At 35.6% G+C, this 15765-nt stretch overlaps 1 protein-coding gene across 7 annotated transcripts in view; it reads left to right on the top strand.

Moving 5' to 3' along the window:
- Nucleotides 1–15765, top strand: part of ITSN2 (intersectin 2) — a 132319-nt gene that overhangs the window by 23200 nt on the left and 93354 nt on the right. For 4 of the 7 annotated variants that reach the window (XR_004326180.1, XM_032497127.1, XM_032497126.1 and 1 more), the window contains exon 1: nucleotides 5213–5275. Coding sequence is in view for 6 of the 7 variants with exons in the window: in XM_032497127.1 (XP_032353018.1) it covers nucleotides 5245–5275 (31 nt within the window). In the remaining variant the exon portion in view is untranslated. Of the gene's footprint in view, nucleotides 1–5211; nucleotides 5276–15765 lie in introns of those variants that run through there. The other 3 variants (XM_032497125.1, XM_032497129.1, XM_032497124.1) reach the window with 1 other exon arrangement.

Raw genomic sequence — 15765 nt, 5'->3', positions numbered from 1 at the left:
ATCTCCTGGTGATGGGCCTGGGAATCTGTAGAACTAGAAAATGTCCCAGGTAATATAATCAGGCAAGTTGGGAAATTTAAAAACATAGCACTGGACGTAAGAAATGTGGTTTCTAGGGCCAGTTTTGGTACTGACTAGCAATGTGAGCTCATAGAAATCTCTTATTTTCCCATCTTGAAAATTGAGGGTTTTAGACTAAATAATTACTCTGATTGTTTGCTTGTATAATTCTGTACTTCTAAACATGTCCAACTTAATTGAACTACTTTTTACTTATAATGGCTACTTTTTTTTTCTTTCTGGGTCTTATTGACTCTTCTGTGGAAGGATTTCCTACTCCTATTCAAGCATTTCTACTTTTCTCTGCCTTAGTATGAGTGTATCTCCCACATTCTCCAAATTGCACTTGGATTATATTAAATCAAAGCAATCTTCTTTGCCTTAAGCCTGCTATCTACCACATATATTTTCTTGGTTTCTAAAAAGATGAAAATGCCAGTTCTCCACTTACTTATAATGAGCAGGAAACTCTCCACATAAATATTCTAAAACTATTGATAACTAATACAGTGTTCAAATTATGTGGTAACTACAAACTGCCAATATTGCCCATCATTACACATTACCCCCTTTAAGGAGCAGAGAGAGGTGTTTATCGGATGCTGACTTCAGTCACACGTGCCTGAAATAGGCATCAGGCATGTAACCAGGATGATGCTGATTACCCTTTTCTTCCCCTCAAAGGGTTGTACCAAGAGGTAAGGTATAATTAGCACTTCCTAATTTATGTCTGTGATTGTTGTAGACCTATGTGTTGGAGGGCGTCTCCAGCTTGTTTTTTTTTCTCCCTTATAAATGTACCAACATTAAGTTGACTGCTGCTTGCAGGAACATGTGACCTACACAGCATTGATTATTATCACCATTTAAGAAAGGAAGAGGCAGATAAAGCCCATGGGAAGTTCATGGACTTTAGAATTAGACAGGTTTGGGATTACATCCTGACTTTATCACTTACTGAATTTCAGCAAGTAATTTAACCTTACAGTTTCTTATTTTGTGAAATGAGTACAGCATCTTCTGCCCTGCAGGGATACTGAGAGGATTATTTGTATTATCAAAGATGCCTAGCTGTATCTGGCACAAAGTGGACTAGTCTACAAGTTCCTATCTGTGAAGCTCCTTGTATAGAACCTGGAACATTTTAGATTCTCAGTGAATACTAAGTATGACAGATAGATGACAATAAAATACATTAACAGTAAGCACTTAGTAAATGATTACTGTTATGATTACATAAAGTACAATTGTTGATTTTTTCAAAAATGTCAAATGTATCTTGCATTTTTCAAAATTTCAGTTATTACTTCTCTAAGTATAGATTAATAGACTTGGTTTTGTTTGTTTGTTTGTTTTTTGTGTTTTGTTTTTAGAGTAGTAGAATTGTTAAGCATGAGGTAATTCTATAACAGGCCAGAGAGAATTGATATAAATGTAATGGATATGAAATGGCACACTATACAGGCTTATTGATTCCAATAAATTATGCCACCATATTTAGATGTTACCACAGTCAATCGCATGTTACATACATACATGTTGTACTGTGGTTCCTGCATGCATGGGTAGCTGTATCCCGTGTACCTGGTGAGGAGTGTTCTGTAGTACCAGTGCCTTCAGCTTCCCTGAGGGGATTTTCCCTCCCTGCCTCTTATATTATGTGATTGATTTTTTGGTTTTATTCCAGGATTATACGTGTAATTATTGAGCATCTGTTATGTGGCATTCTGTTGTATTCACCGAATATGTGATGACTAGCCAGAGGTCCTAGATAGACCTAGATCTAACTGATGAAGGCTTTGTGACTGTGGGATCCTGTTCCTTATTTGTCTGTTTAACTTCTTGCTTTTTCTTCAGACTCTCTTTAGTAATGCACATGCTTTTATGCAGCTTTAAAATGCAACGTAGGTAATGCTTTTAGAGGATTTTTCCCACATTTAAAAATTCTCTTACAGAGACCTAGTAAAATAGGGGCCCTTGCTACTACATGTCTGTAAGTAAATAGTTTCTTTGCAGGAATTTGGCAGATTTTGGTTTAACATTAGTTACGATAATTTAAAATTGGGGAAGTAAAAGAGTTGTACTTATTTGTAGAATTTCTGTATTTGAGGAAGTTGCAGTCAAAACCTGATAGATGAGACTTCTGTGTTCACTGTTTTTAGCTGATGACACTACACCTTACTCAGTCTCGTAAACTGTAATTCTGGGAGTCATCTCTTTGATTCTTTTTGCTCTGTGATCCCTTATGTCTAAAGAGTCCCTGAGTTCTACCTGCTTTAAACTCTTCATTGTTTCTCCAGTTCATCCCCTGTCTTCCGTTCCTGCTGCCATTGTTCTAGATCAGGTGCCAGATATTCTCAGCTGTTCCCTAACTGATCTTCCTGCTGCAGGCCTTTTCTTCACAGTTGATTGTCTTAAGTAAAATCTGACTGTGTCCCTCTTTAAATCCCTTTATCATAATGGACTTTAAATTTTGTCAGATGCTTTTTCTGTATCTATTGAGATGATCATGTGGTTTTTGTCTTGTCCTTTGTTGATGTGGTGTATCATATTAGTTGATTTGCATATGTTGAATCATCCTTGTGACCCAGGTGTGAATCCAGTGTGACCTTTTTTATGTGTTTGTTGGATTTGATTTGCTAATATTTTGTTGAGAATTTTTGCATCTATATTCATCAAAGATACTGGCCTGTAGTTTTCTTTTTTGGTAGTGTCTTTGTCTGGTTTTGGTTTCAGGGTGATGGTGGCTTGGTGAAGTTATTCTTTGTATGGTCGGTAGAGTTCCTGAGTGAAGCCATCCCGAACTGGACTTCTGTTTACAGGGTGTTTTTTTAAATTACAGATTCTATTTCATTTCTAGTGATTAGTCTATTCAGATTATCTATTTCTTCTTGATTCAGTTTTGGTAGACTCTGTATTTCTAGAAACTTGTCTATTTCTTCTAGGTTGTCCAATTTGTTGGCATATAATTGTTCATAGTATTCTCTTATGGTTTTTTGTATATCTGTGGTATCGGTTATTATTTCTCCCCTTTCATTTCTTATTTTGTTTCTTTGAGTCCTCTCTTGTTTCTTCTTGGTGAGCCTGGCCAGAGGTTTGCTGATTTTGTTTACTCTTTCAAAAAACCAGCTCTTGGTTTTATTGATTTTTTTCTTGTTGTTTTTAAATCTCTATTTTATTTATTTCCTCTCTGATCTTTATTATTTCTTTCCTTCTGCTGACTTTAGGTTTGCTTGTTCTTCTTTTTCTAATTCCTTTAGGTAGTAGGCTAGGTTGTTTCAGATTTTTCTTGTTTTTTGAGGAACTTCCTTTAAACCTTTTAGAACTCATTTTCAAAGACAGGTTCAAGGTTCTTTACATTACAGTTACAACTAGTTCTTACTTATCCATTGAGGCTCAACACAGTACCTCCTCTAGGAGTTTTTGACCATCCCACCACAGTTTAAGTATTATTTTTCTGTATGGTACGCAGTTTCCAACCTGAAGTTTACAATACTTTTTGGGAAAAGAGTGAAGAAAACCAACTTGTACATGGGTGACATTTCCTCCTACCCAAGGAGAGTGTAGTGATAGGTGAAGTATAAGTGTGGTAACGGGTTTAAAGTTCCGTTGCAGTGAAACTAACATATAAAGAAAGAATGTGCACTATGAGCGGCAGGAGGATGGTATACAGTGGTAACATACAGAAAAGCTGGGAGTCAGAAGAGCAAAATTGGCAGTGCCATTGAAAGCACTGTTGGAGGTTTGCCTGTCCCTACTGCCCAGTCCTTGCTTGTCCCTGTCGTGTAGGTAGATGTATCAGACTGCCGATCCCTGATGCTGTTAAACATTCTAATCACAGTTAACATCCTTTGCTCACCACACAAAGATCTGGCCAAAATTTAGTGATAATTTCCTTTGTAGGAAGAAAAGTTCTTGTTTGTCTCTTAGCCATTGAATTTCTCATTGTAAATTAATACTGGATTTACATACCAGTTTTCTGTTAGTACAACTCACTTTTGGTGGTTATTCTGGGACAGTCATCTTTCTCTTTGAGCACATCCCATTCACTATGGTATGGTACCTTGTAACACTTCTTGGCAGCTAGTCAGCCAGCTTCTCAGGTAATACCTTCCACTGTAATACATTCCACTCTTTATACTTTCTTGTTCAAATGGCTTGTTTTTCCTCAGGCTTCTAAAAATATTAGGTATTTAAATGAATTGGGTAAATAGATGAGTTACTAAATGGTTTTTAAGATAGTAGTGGTTTCCTGCAATGTTATAATCCATGGTTTTAATTATTAAGTGCATTATTGTAAGTTTGTTAGGACTTCACTCTCCCTAATGGTTCTACCCTCAAGATTCATGGAACAAATTGTTATTTTTGAATTTATTCATAATAAGATACTGAATTCAGGGTTCAGAATTATATTACACTCTTTTTCCTGGACACCCAGGAAGCCATTTATCAAACACTCACTGTATGTCAGGCAGTGCACTGGATTATGTTTAATACTTTAAAAAAAAAAAAAAACTCCTGCAAAGTATTTTTACAGGTGAGAAATGTGAGACTCCAGAAGGTTAAATAGCTATTCCACAGTCTCAGCTAGGAAAATAGCAGAGTTGGAATTTGAACCCAGAACTGTTCATTTCCAAATTCCCTTCTCTTCCTAGTGCAGAATATTTGCTCATTACACTTATGTTTAAATAAATATTTTTGTTTTATTGATTAAATATTTATGCTACCGTTATTTTGGATATTTTTCTCGCTTGGGGTTTTCTGAGGAAGAAGAATATTATGGATTTCCATGTTATTGTACACTTAATTTATACAATTGATTTCTCTGAAATTCTTGCCTAGTTATAACAACTCTCCTCTTTTCCAAATTAATTTCTATAAAATTGGTTCATGCCAGAGGTTTCCTTATTCATTATTTGCTGTTAAATATTTGATTGTTCTTTTTAAATGGTTTTATTTTAAAGGCAGCACCATTACCCTACAAAATCTCCTGCCTTCCCCAAATTTAAATTCTGCCTGTTCAGCAGAAGCTCATTGTTTTCTGTTTTAAATGTGAGCTGAAGGGTCAAACATTCCCACTGCTTAGTGGCTACACTAAGCAGTGATCTGCCCTTGTTGTATTATTAATGGCACGATGTTTTCATGTTGCAGATGGCTGAGAGCTAGCAAGGAAAATTCAGGACCATGATGGCTCAGTTTCCCACAGCTATGAATGGTAAGCAGCTTTATGCTTGTGGCAAGATAAAAAGGTTATAGGATTTTTTTTTGTGGTTGAGGTTATAAAATATTCATTTAGGTATTTTCCTTAAGCTTATAAATGCAAAACTTAAAGTATTCTTGTTGAAAATATTTGGATAATTTATTTCAGAACATTGCATATATTTTCTATTAGAATATTATGCAGTAAATCCTGAGACTCAATATAAGCATATACTGCAGTATCATCTGGCATGTGTGCTTGCCTTTGCATGGCTAAGAAGAACCTAAAGGTATATCGTGTTTGATGCATAAAACTGGAGGACAAAAAACATGGTGCTGTAAGGTGGAGAATATTAAAGGTGTTTTTGATAGCATACGTTGACTGTAAACTGATTAAACCACTAAAGATTCATTTAGTAATATGCATATAAAATTAGTTTGTTTGCCCTTTTATAAAGGATCATGTATGCCTACATACATAATTGTTTAATAGGAAACATTTTAAAGGAACATGTTGAGGCAATTTCAACAGTAAAACATTTTTGAGGTTTTTTTCTGATTCTAGTTCCAATTCACTTCCCAAATACAAATTAACCATCCTTAGTAGGTAAGAAGTTACTGTGTATGTCATTTAGAATTGAGAAAATGCATTGTATTTTTTGATTTTTTTAAGAAATCAGATATGCTGAGTTCTTAATTTTGAGGTGACTTTTATTAACTAATTATAAATATAAGGAAATAGAGGGTCCAGTCAATAATTCTTTAATATTTGAATTGAAAACTGCAATATTGAAGAACAAGAGGGAAAAAAAGAGGAAAGAATCACCAGTAATTCCACCACCTTCACAAAGGAATTGCGTTAATATTACCATCTATTATTTGATCAATTACATTTTTAAAAAACATGTTCTCAGTCATAGGGCCAAAACAGTACATTGTTACTAAAGAAAATATATGTTGTATACCTAAAGTTTTAAGACTCCAGATTGATCTTGTGAGATCTACAAAAGTTTTGGAAAAATGAATTATTTGCATAAAATAAAAATAAATTCTAGTATGTGGTAGGATTCTGCCATTTAAAGATGGACTTGCGATAAGGGTTTTGTTGTTTTGTTTTTTGCCTTTTCAGAACTCTTACTTAAGGATTAATGTAAGCATAGCTCCTATTATGGAAGTGGTGTGAGATTATAAAGATTATTTGATGCCAGGGACAACTTTTTTAAGTAAAGTATTTTTTTTTCCATAATGAGTGATAAATATAAGTTTAGAATCAGGGTAATAATTGTAGTACCGATGTGCTGTATCCAAATTTGAGGATTTCTATGCCTTATACAAGGGAATTTGCTTTAAGCATGTAGTTTAGTTATAAACTTCAACCAACATGTTAAGCAGATTGATAAACAAAATGAACATAAAATAAATCAGTACAGGCCTGGTCTTTTTTCATTTTGTTTCTTCCATTCTCTAAACATTTGTATATCACTTTGTAGCTCATTGCATTATATATAAAATGTTGGAAACAAAATGTTCAGTAACAAAAAAGATTACTTGAGTAATTGTCTAAAATGTTGGACAATTAATTTAGTAGTATATAGGAATATAGTAATTGTTTGAAACTTCTGAAGTATTGCTAGCTAATATAGACTTTGGTACCCTCCTACTTAGTTTATGAAAGAGCTGAAGATTAAAGATAATCTTGTATATATTTAATTTAAATTCAATTCAGGGTTTAAGATCTTATTAAAAGAATCATCCATGTATAACACGAAACCTTCAGAAGCAGTGTTTGCTTCTGTAGTAAATTCTCAGTTATAGATTGTGTTAAATTTTTTCAGTGCACAATACTACTGGAACTAAGTGCCCTCCCTAGACCAGGCTGTTTGTCTAAATGCTTCTGACATAATCCTCAGGTTTTGCCATGTCTACTTCATCAGCCTGAGACCAACCACAGACAGACTTTTAGACTTTTGTGGTTCTTACAGAAGAGCTGTGTTGTCTAGTATAGTAGCCAGTAGCTACCTATGGCTATTTCATTTAAATTAATAAAAATTAAGTAAAAAAAAAAATTGAGTTTCTCAGTCACACAGCCACATTTCAGGTGCTCACAGCCACATGTGGCTAATGGCTATAGTACTGGACAATGCAGATACATCTTAGAAAGCTCTGTTGAACAGATAGATATTCTTTCCTTAGTCTATTTGATGATTCACTTCCTATCTCCTTAACAGAACTAAAAAAGATCATTGCATCGTATTTTTACCACTTATAATATTTTATTTCTGATTTCTTCTATACCAGCAAAATCATCCTTGCCAAACCTTTTTTGATCATGGTGGGTTTGCTTTCTGCTTCTCAAAAATTTAGTGAAATTGTAAATAAGGAGGGCATAATAATATGAGTGATAGGCAAGAGGTGACTTCAGATACATGTTGCTACCAGTTGATACCACAATGTAATGTAGCTTGTTTAAGCCTCAGCATCTAGAGGTAGTTAAAGACTAGTTAAGTGACTAAGAAGTTCCTGAAGCCCATGACAGTGGCTCTAAAATCTGGAAGTGAGAAGGAAGAGAGGGAAAGAATAGGAACAGCTAGTGGCTTTAGGAGGAAAAAAATACCATTTTTATTTTTAGAGCTTTATTACCTTTTTAGAATTTTAGAGCTCGTTATTCTTTTCAATTGTGTAAGTAAGAAATGTTGTTGAACACTGGACCTTGTAGAATCAGCTGAGTGTTGGACTGCGTTTATAATAACCCAAGCATTTATTATTCAGGTACCTCCAGTTGAGGCTTTAGTTCTATCTAGACCAGTATACCAGTTGTATTTTAGAAATTTAAGGCTTAACATATGTGATTTGACTATTATTTTGAACTGGACAAATACACCAATGAAGACTATTTCTGATATTTAATTTTTGTGGCATACAAGTGGGATATAACCTGTCTGAGTCATGTCTGTTCAGAGCTATATGTTAAAATACTGCTCTGCCACTACCCAGCTATGCAGCTTAACCATGTGGAACTTATTTCTGTGTGTGTGTATGTACATATGTGTATGTATGTATATCTGTGTATGTAAAATAGGGATGACACGACTTACTGCACTTACTACATGGAATCTAGCATATAGTGGATGTTCTATAAATATGTATTTTTCCTTCTACATGAACCATAAGAACATGTTTGACAGAGCCAGTAAATGAGATGAGAATAAGCAACAGAAATCTTTATGAAAATATCACATTCTCGATTGAATGATGACTTTGGGGAAGTGGGTAAAATTTTAATACATTTCTAAAGTAATCAGACAGTGTAAAAGGTTTTTAGATTTTTAAGGCAATATTAAAAATCAACCCCCGAATCTGGCTTTCCTGCCTTTCTATAAAGCTTATGGATAAATATAGACTAAGATTGGGAGATTTTTTACTTACAGTTCAAAATTTTAAGCTTTTGGCTCTTTAAAAGGTTCTGTTAGTATATAGTATATATTCTAAATAAGAAAGCCAGAATTGGAACAACAACTTTAGAATTGGCTTTGAATTACATGTATTTCAGAGTCATCTTATTTCTATGTAACTTTTCCTTCCTGTAAAATTCTTAGTGTGTTAATATCTTATGTTTTTTTAATATCTTATGTTTTAATATGGTCATTTTTTTGAAGTCTCCAGATTTGAAGATTGTTTGAATACTACTTAAAAAATTTTCCTTCTTATATGCCTTAGAACATTTTTATTCTATTAGTAACATTAATCATAATAATACTTAATCATAATTGTTGTATATGACTCTCTTGGCTAGTGGAGTCCCTTAAATATTAGAAAGTCTGTGAGCTCATTTAAAGTGTTCATTTTATTCATCTTGGTACCCCTAGTCCTTGTACACATCGGTGCCCCATAAATGTTTGTTGAATGAATATATATATAAAGGTGTGAAGATTGCTAGTTGGAATCATGAGGAGCTAAGCAGTAAGCATTCTCAGATAGGCTGAGAAGACAGGTAGCCAAGGAAAGGTGAGGAGATAGTAGTATATAAGAAAGTGTTAGAAAGTGGTAAATGTTGACACAGCTATCCTTTCTGATATAACAGAGTCCTCTGTAGTCTTAGGATAGCAGTCTGTCACTGCCTGGGGATGTACACTGCTGTATGTTAGAGCAACTCAAGCCTTCCCAACCAGACGGTTCAGACTTAAAATAGTCTTAAGATTTCTGACTAAAAAGCCTCACTTTCAGTATTTTCTGGCAAGAGTACCTTTATCATAAGGAGAAGTGCCTGGGAAAGATTCCGTTGCTCTGACTTCTCCTTAATTATGTTGTTCCCTGGGTTTGGGTTGAGTAAGGAAACTAATTTATTGAGTATGCTCCATGTGACAGGCATGTGTTAGGTGCTTTATATATTTGTTTTGTTTCAAGTTGGGTTTATTGAGGTATAATTCACCCTTTTTTAATACAATTTGATGAATATTTTACAAATATATACAATCATGTAAATAAGGATATATGGAGCATTTCTGTCACCTAAAAAGTTCCCTTTTCCCCTTCACCCTAATCTTAGCCACTGGCAGTCACTAATCAGATTTCTGTTCCAGTAGTTTTGTCTTTCCAGAATGTCATATAAATGAAATATATAATAAGTAGCCTTTTGTGTCTTTGTCGCTTCTTTCACTTAAGAGAATACTTTTGTTATCCATCCATGTTGTTTCGTATGTCTTTCTCTATTATTGTTGAGTACTATCCCATTGTATAAGTGTGTATCACAGTTTGTTTACCCATTCATCTGCAAAAGTCAGTTGAGTTAGACTTCCAGGTTTTTGGAACTTCAGACAGAATGACTGAAGCTGCTGTAACCATCAGATGACCAATTTTTTTATCTGGAAATAAGTATTTCTTTTGAGTGAATACCCAAGAGCTTATTTCTGGGTTGTATGGTAAAGGTATATTTAACTTCATAAGAAGTTGCCAAACTGTTTTCCAAATTATCTCTTTGCCTTCCCACCAGCAATGTGTGAGAGTTTCAGTTGCTCAGCGTCTTTGCCAGCAGTCTATAAAAAAAATTTTCAGACATTCTAATTGGCATGTAGTGAAACCTTATTGTGGTTTTAATATGCATTTCCCTGATGATCAGTGATATTCAACATCTTGTCACATGCTTATTTGCCATCTGTATATTTTTATGTGTCTATTCAGGTCTTTTGTCCATTTTTTTAGGCAGGGATTGTCTTCTTATTGGGTTGAATCTGTAGTTCCTTATATATGCTAGATATATGTCCTTTATCAAATATGTTTTGCAAGTGTTTTCTCCTAGTCTGTAGCTTGTCTTTTCATTTTCTTAAGTCTTTAAGCGAGCAGAAGTTTTAGGTTTTAATGAAATTCAGCTTATCAAAAATTTTAATGGTTTGTGCCAGTTTTGTTCTGAAAAGTCATTGCCTTATCCAAAATCAAAAAGATTTTCTTCTTTCTTTTCTTCAAGAAGTTTCATAATTTAGCCCTTTTATTTACATTACATATGATCCATTTAGAGTTAATTTTTATATGTGGTACAAGTTTGAGATTCTTTTTTTTCCATACGGATGTCCAGTTCTTTTAGCACCGTTTGTTGAAAAGACAGTTCTTTCCCCCATTGAATTATTTTGACATCTTTGTTGAAATCAGCTGACAATATACATCTATTTCTTTTTAATTACCATCAAGGCAGATAGTTTAAGACTCTTAATTAAAAGTCTGTGTGGATTCCAGTCCTACCTTTAACATTTACTGATTTTGTTACCTTGGGCGTATTATTTAGTCTCTCCATGCCTGTTTTCTCCTCTGAAAAACAGTGATAGTAACAGTAGTTACCTCATGGAATTCTTGTGAAACTTAATTAAAACAATACATGTAAAACTCTTAGAAAAGTACCTGACACATGATAAGCTTCATTGAATGTTAGCTATTCTTATTTTGTCAATCTAATAGATGAAAATGATACTTAGTATTATTTTAGTGTAGATAAATTACATATTATATGTAATCTTTACAACAACCCTGTGGGGTTAGATAACATTCCTAGTTTATGGAGGTGACAGTCAAGGCACAGAGAACGTGAGCATCTTATCTGTGTTCAGAGGGAGACAGTGTACCATAGAGTTCAGGCTACCTAGGTTCTAATCTCAGCTTTGCCACTTGTTAGTTGCCACCTTGAACAAGTTATTTTACCACCATGAGTTTTGGTTTCCTCATCTGTAAAATGGGGGTAATAGTAGCACCTAATATGTGGGCTAGTGGTGGGAGTCAGTGAGTTACTGCCTAGAAAGTCCCTGACAGATAGGGCTCAATGAAGGTGAGTTGCTTACGTCTTTGACATCCTTTGTTGTTGCCATTATTTTTCAGCATCATCGTCATTTTTCCAAAGTCATACGGTATTAAATCAGTTCTGTAGCCCACTACTTGCCTTCCCGGTCACAGGAATCATGACTGGTTAATTTTTTTATTTTATAATAACTAATAAGCCACGTAGGTTTTTTACTATGTGTATGGTATTTCTTTATTTAAAAGGTGTGTAGGTTTAGCTATTTAAAGTCTTTAGTTCTTCAGTACATCTGTTTCTTTATTTTTAACTCTAATCTTAAAACTTGTCTTTAAGAGAGGATGTTTATAGGTTTTTTTTTTTTTAAAACATCCAGTCATTTAAGGCTAAGAAATATTTGTTAAATCAAATCCATCTAGTGTTTAAAATTATAGCGAGCACCTATATTTCAATGATACGCATTCCTGGAAACAACTTTGTAAGGCAGATTTTTGTGGACTATAGGCAGCAAATTTGTGTGAGTTTACATACCTAAACATATTTGATTTCTTATTGGTAGAAGCAGAGTAAACTGAAAAGGTAGTCAGAAGTGAAGTATAGATGATTATTAGCCATGTTGAATATGTAACTTTAAAGACCTCCTCACAGGGCTGATACAACTGTATGTGAAGGTTAGACAACAAAAAGATTTATAACTCAGTTTTGTGTTCCCCCAAGTCCCCATCTTGCCTCTCTGCTTTGTCTCTGCTCCCTCTAATTTTTTCAGATGTTTATTCCTCAGTTATATTTTAAGTGTTTGCTCTGTGCTGGGTACTCTGCCAGTTCCACAAATTGAAAGATAAACACAAAGCTCTTGTCCTCCAAGGGCTCATGATCTGGTAAAGCAGATGGATAGAAAACAATTACAGAACCTTTCTAAGTGCTCTACAGAAGCATGGAGAAGTCTCTTGAGAATCTAGAGGAGGAAGCAATTAATTTGACCTGCCGGTGTCAGGAACCTCCTGGAGGAAATGACACTTGCCCTGGACCTTGAAAGATAAAGTTTGAAATGGAAGAGGGTGATATGACAGTCCAGGTAAAGGGAACACAGGTCACGGGATGAGAAAAAGAATGTTATATATATATGGAAGTTGTAAGGATTTACTTTTCTGAGGTAGGGATATACTACCAGCATTCTTGTTAGCCTTGGTTTTTGTTTTGTATTGTTTTCTTTCTTATTAAATATTAAATAAATTTATAGTAGTGTCCCAATTACCATTTTCCACCTATTTGTTATATAATCAGTGTTCACAAAATTTTTTTAAGATACGTTATCCCAAGGGAACATTTGGTTACTTTGACATGTAAAAGAGACCCGTATTTTAATATTCAAATATCAATTTAGATATATCTCCTTTACATTTTGTTGCTTATTTTTAAATGACAAAAATAACACTGCTAAACTAAAATAAATATCAAAGTAATCAGGGAAGCAATGTGGTGTATAGTTAAGAGCAGAAACTTTGGAGTTATACTCTAAAGTACAAAAAAAATTTTAGCTACAAATTAAATCAGCTGTATGGTGTTAGGCCAGTTATTTAACCTCCCTAGCTTTGTTTTTTCATCAATAATATGTGTAAATGTAGCTCATGGAACTGTTGTAAAAATTAAATGTGGTAATATTAACATACTTACCATGGTTGCTGGCATAAGGTAATACTTAGTAAATAGTAGTTGCTTCTTCTACCAGGTACTATTACTCTGCTAATGTTATTAGGCTTTAAAGATAAATGATAGAGAAGGTTGTTTTTCTGAGATAGCTGGTCAAAAGTTGAGAGAGTGGTAGGGTAAAGGGGGTTAAAAAAAGATCTTTATATCTCTATGACAAAAAGTAAAATGAGATTAACACATCTTTTAACAGGATAGAATTGAGGGATATATGTGTCTTGCTTAGGGGAAAGAGACCACATAATTAATTCACTTTGACAGCTACCAGGTGTTGCCTTTGGACAACACTGTTTGCTGGCTGGAAGGGTAGAGGTGGAACAGAATATTCTGTGGAGGGATAGGAAGAAGAGGAGGCAGTGTGCAACCCTGGCTGCACAAAAGGATCACCTGGAGAGCTTTTTAAAAATTATGAAGCTTATACCTCGACCCCCAGAGATTCTAATTTAATTGGTCTGCTGGAATAGCTTTTTTCCCCCTAAAGCTCACCAGATGATTCAGCCAGGGGTTGGAAACCTCTGGTATAGGAAGGACATTGACTAGTCAGGTATTGCCTGTGGCATGCATTATACTTTTGAAAGCTCCTTTACATACACCATTCTTACAACTCCTAGGTAAGGGTGAGGAAGGTTGAAGACCTGCGCAAGTCACCAAACTGGTTAGCACACAGGAGCAGAACCTCTACTCGCTCCTTTATGCTTGTTTAGCTGTGGAAGGCAGAGGGTGAATGTGTATTTGGGGGTAGTGGGAAGTTGAGACTGGGTCTCATGTTCAGAGCAAATGGAAAGGGTCATCAAGTCATTGTTTGCCATGGCTTGAGAGACCCTCAGACATTTTCAGGTTTAGTAAGCCATTCTCTGTTAACACCTCTGGTAATGAAAGTAATTTCCAGTATGGTTGATTCCCTCTCATACAGTCCTCATTTTCTTCAGCATCGTGGTCCTGTTCCTAATTCCTGTAGGGAAGGCAAATAACCACTTCCTATTCTATGTAACATTGTAAAAACACTTAAAGTTGCTACTATGTGTTCTTTAATCTTTGATTTTTCAGGCTTAGTATCTTTAGTTCCTTAACTGCCTCATAGAGTATTTCTAGCCCTCTCATATCACCCTTTTCTCTGGAGCTGCTTTGTTGTTCCTGTTGAAATGTGCACTCATAACTCAACACTAAGTCTTGTTTCAAGATAATGATTTAAATTTAAGTTTTTGTCCTTTCCCTTCCTGGATCTAACTTAAATTATCAAAAAAGACATTTTTTAAAGAAAATCTGAGGTAGCTTTAGAAAGTAGAAAGGCACCATCAGTGTACCAGAAACTTTGAAGAGTTTCTAGAAATCATGCAGCAGATTAGATAGAATTCAGCATAGGCCTAGGAAGGTCGTGTCTGGTAAATAAGTGGACTGATGTTTTCCGTAGAGCTCTAGAGTAAAGAGGACTGGAATGCAGAGTGGAACTTGGGACTGGTGGCAAATTGGAGAATTTCTGTGACTCCACCAATGCAGTTGGAGCAGTTTTCCACAGAATTTAACCTCAGACTTTAAGGATGCAAACAGTACTCTAAGAACAGTAGGGCATTTGTTACAGAAATCAGATAAAATTTTAATGAACTACCAAAAGACAAGTGAGGGCCAACAAGTCGATCTGGAATAACTGGAGGCCACAGACACAAGGGGAGTTCATACTTACTCACAGGCTGTTTCCTGTGGGCTGATGAGAAAGACTGGGGGCTGTACGAGAGACCAGCAAGAGCCCCCCCTCAGTGTTTCAGGCAGCTCTAGGGAGACGGGTATGAAATACCATGCATTTCCCTGCATCCTTTTTTCTTATTAAGTAAAAACCTTAAGCCACTGAGAGAGAGTCAGCAAAGACTCACCCCAAGGACACAGGCAGAGACACGCTGCTGCTGGGGTAGAAGGAAAACCTCTCTGCCTCTGAGGGAGGGGAAGGAAACCTTGTGCCTATGATTATGTCAATACTAAGCAGAGGTGTTACTCCTACTACTACTGAGGGAGCAGCAAGAAAGTGCTTCCCAAAACCAACCACAGATACAAGGAGGGGTTTGTATGCCCCAGAGTGGAGGGGCAGAACAGAGAAATACGTATGCCTGGGACTCAGCTGCACAGGGTCTGCCTAAGATGAGTGTGGATTGGGATCAAATAGTGGTCCAAGCCATTTGTTGGGGGATGGTAGGCTCAGCAGTTACGTAAATTTAAGGTGCTTCCAGCAGTTTAGGAGGGCCACACCAGGGCGTTTTCCTTGGGGAAGAAGACTCCAGGCCCCGTTCTGAAAGAGAAAAGGTCATTAATGCTTCTTCCACTCCCATACCTTTCGAGGTCTAAGATGCTTCTCCTCAGATGCCTGCTTGTTGCTCTCCACTGCCACAAGATCTGAGTGTCCCATATAGCTCTGACTTCACTGTTTTCTGGTGATCCATAAGGGTTAAGTGCAAGAGGGACAGGGACATTTTCGTAAACCCTAACCAAAATTAACTTTGGATCCTCTGGGTCCATTTTTAGCTGAGCTGCCA

The sequence above is a fragment of the Camelus ferus genome, chromosome 15, assembly GCF_009834535.1.
Source record: "Camelus ferus isolate YT-003-E chromosome 15, BCGSAC_Cfer_1.0, whole genome shotgun sequence".
Taxonomy (NCBI): Eukaryota; Metazoa; Chordata; class Mammalia; order Artiodactyla; family Camelidae; genus Camelus; species Camelus ferus.
Note: the sequence above shows the minus strand (reverse complement) of the source record. Positions and strands in the feature narration are given on the sequence as shown.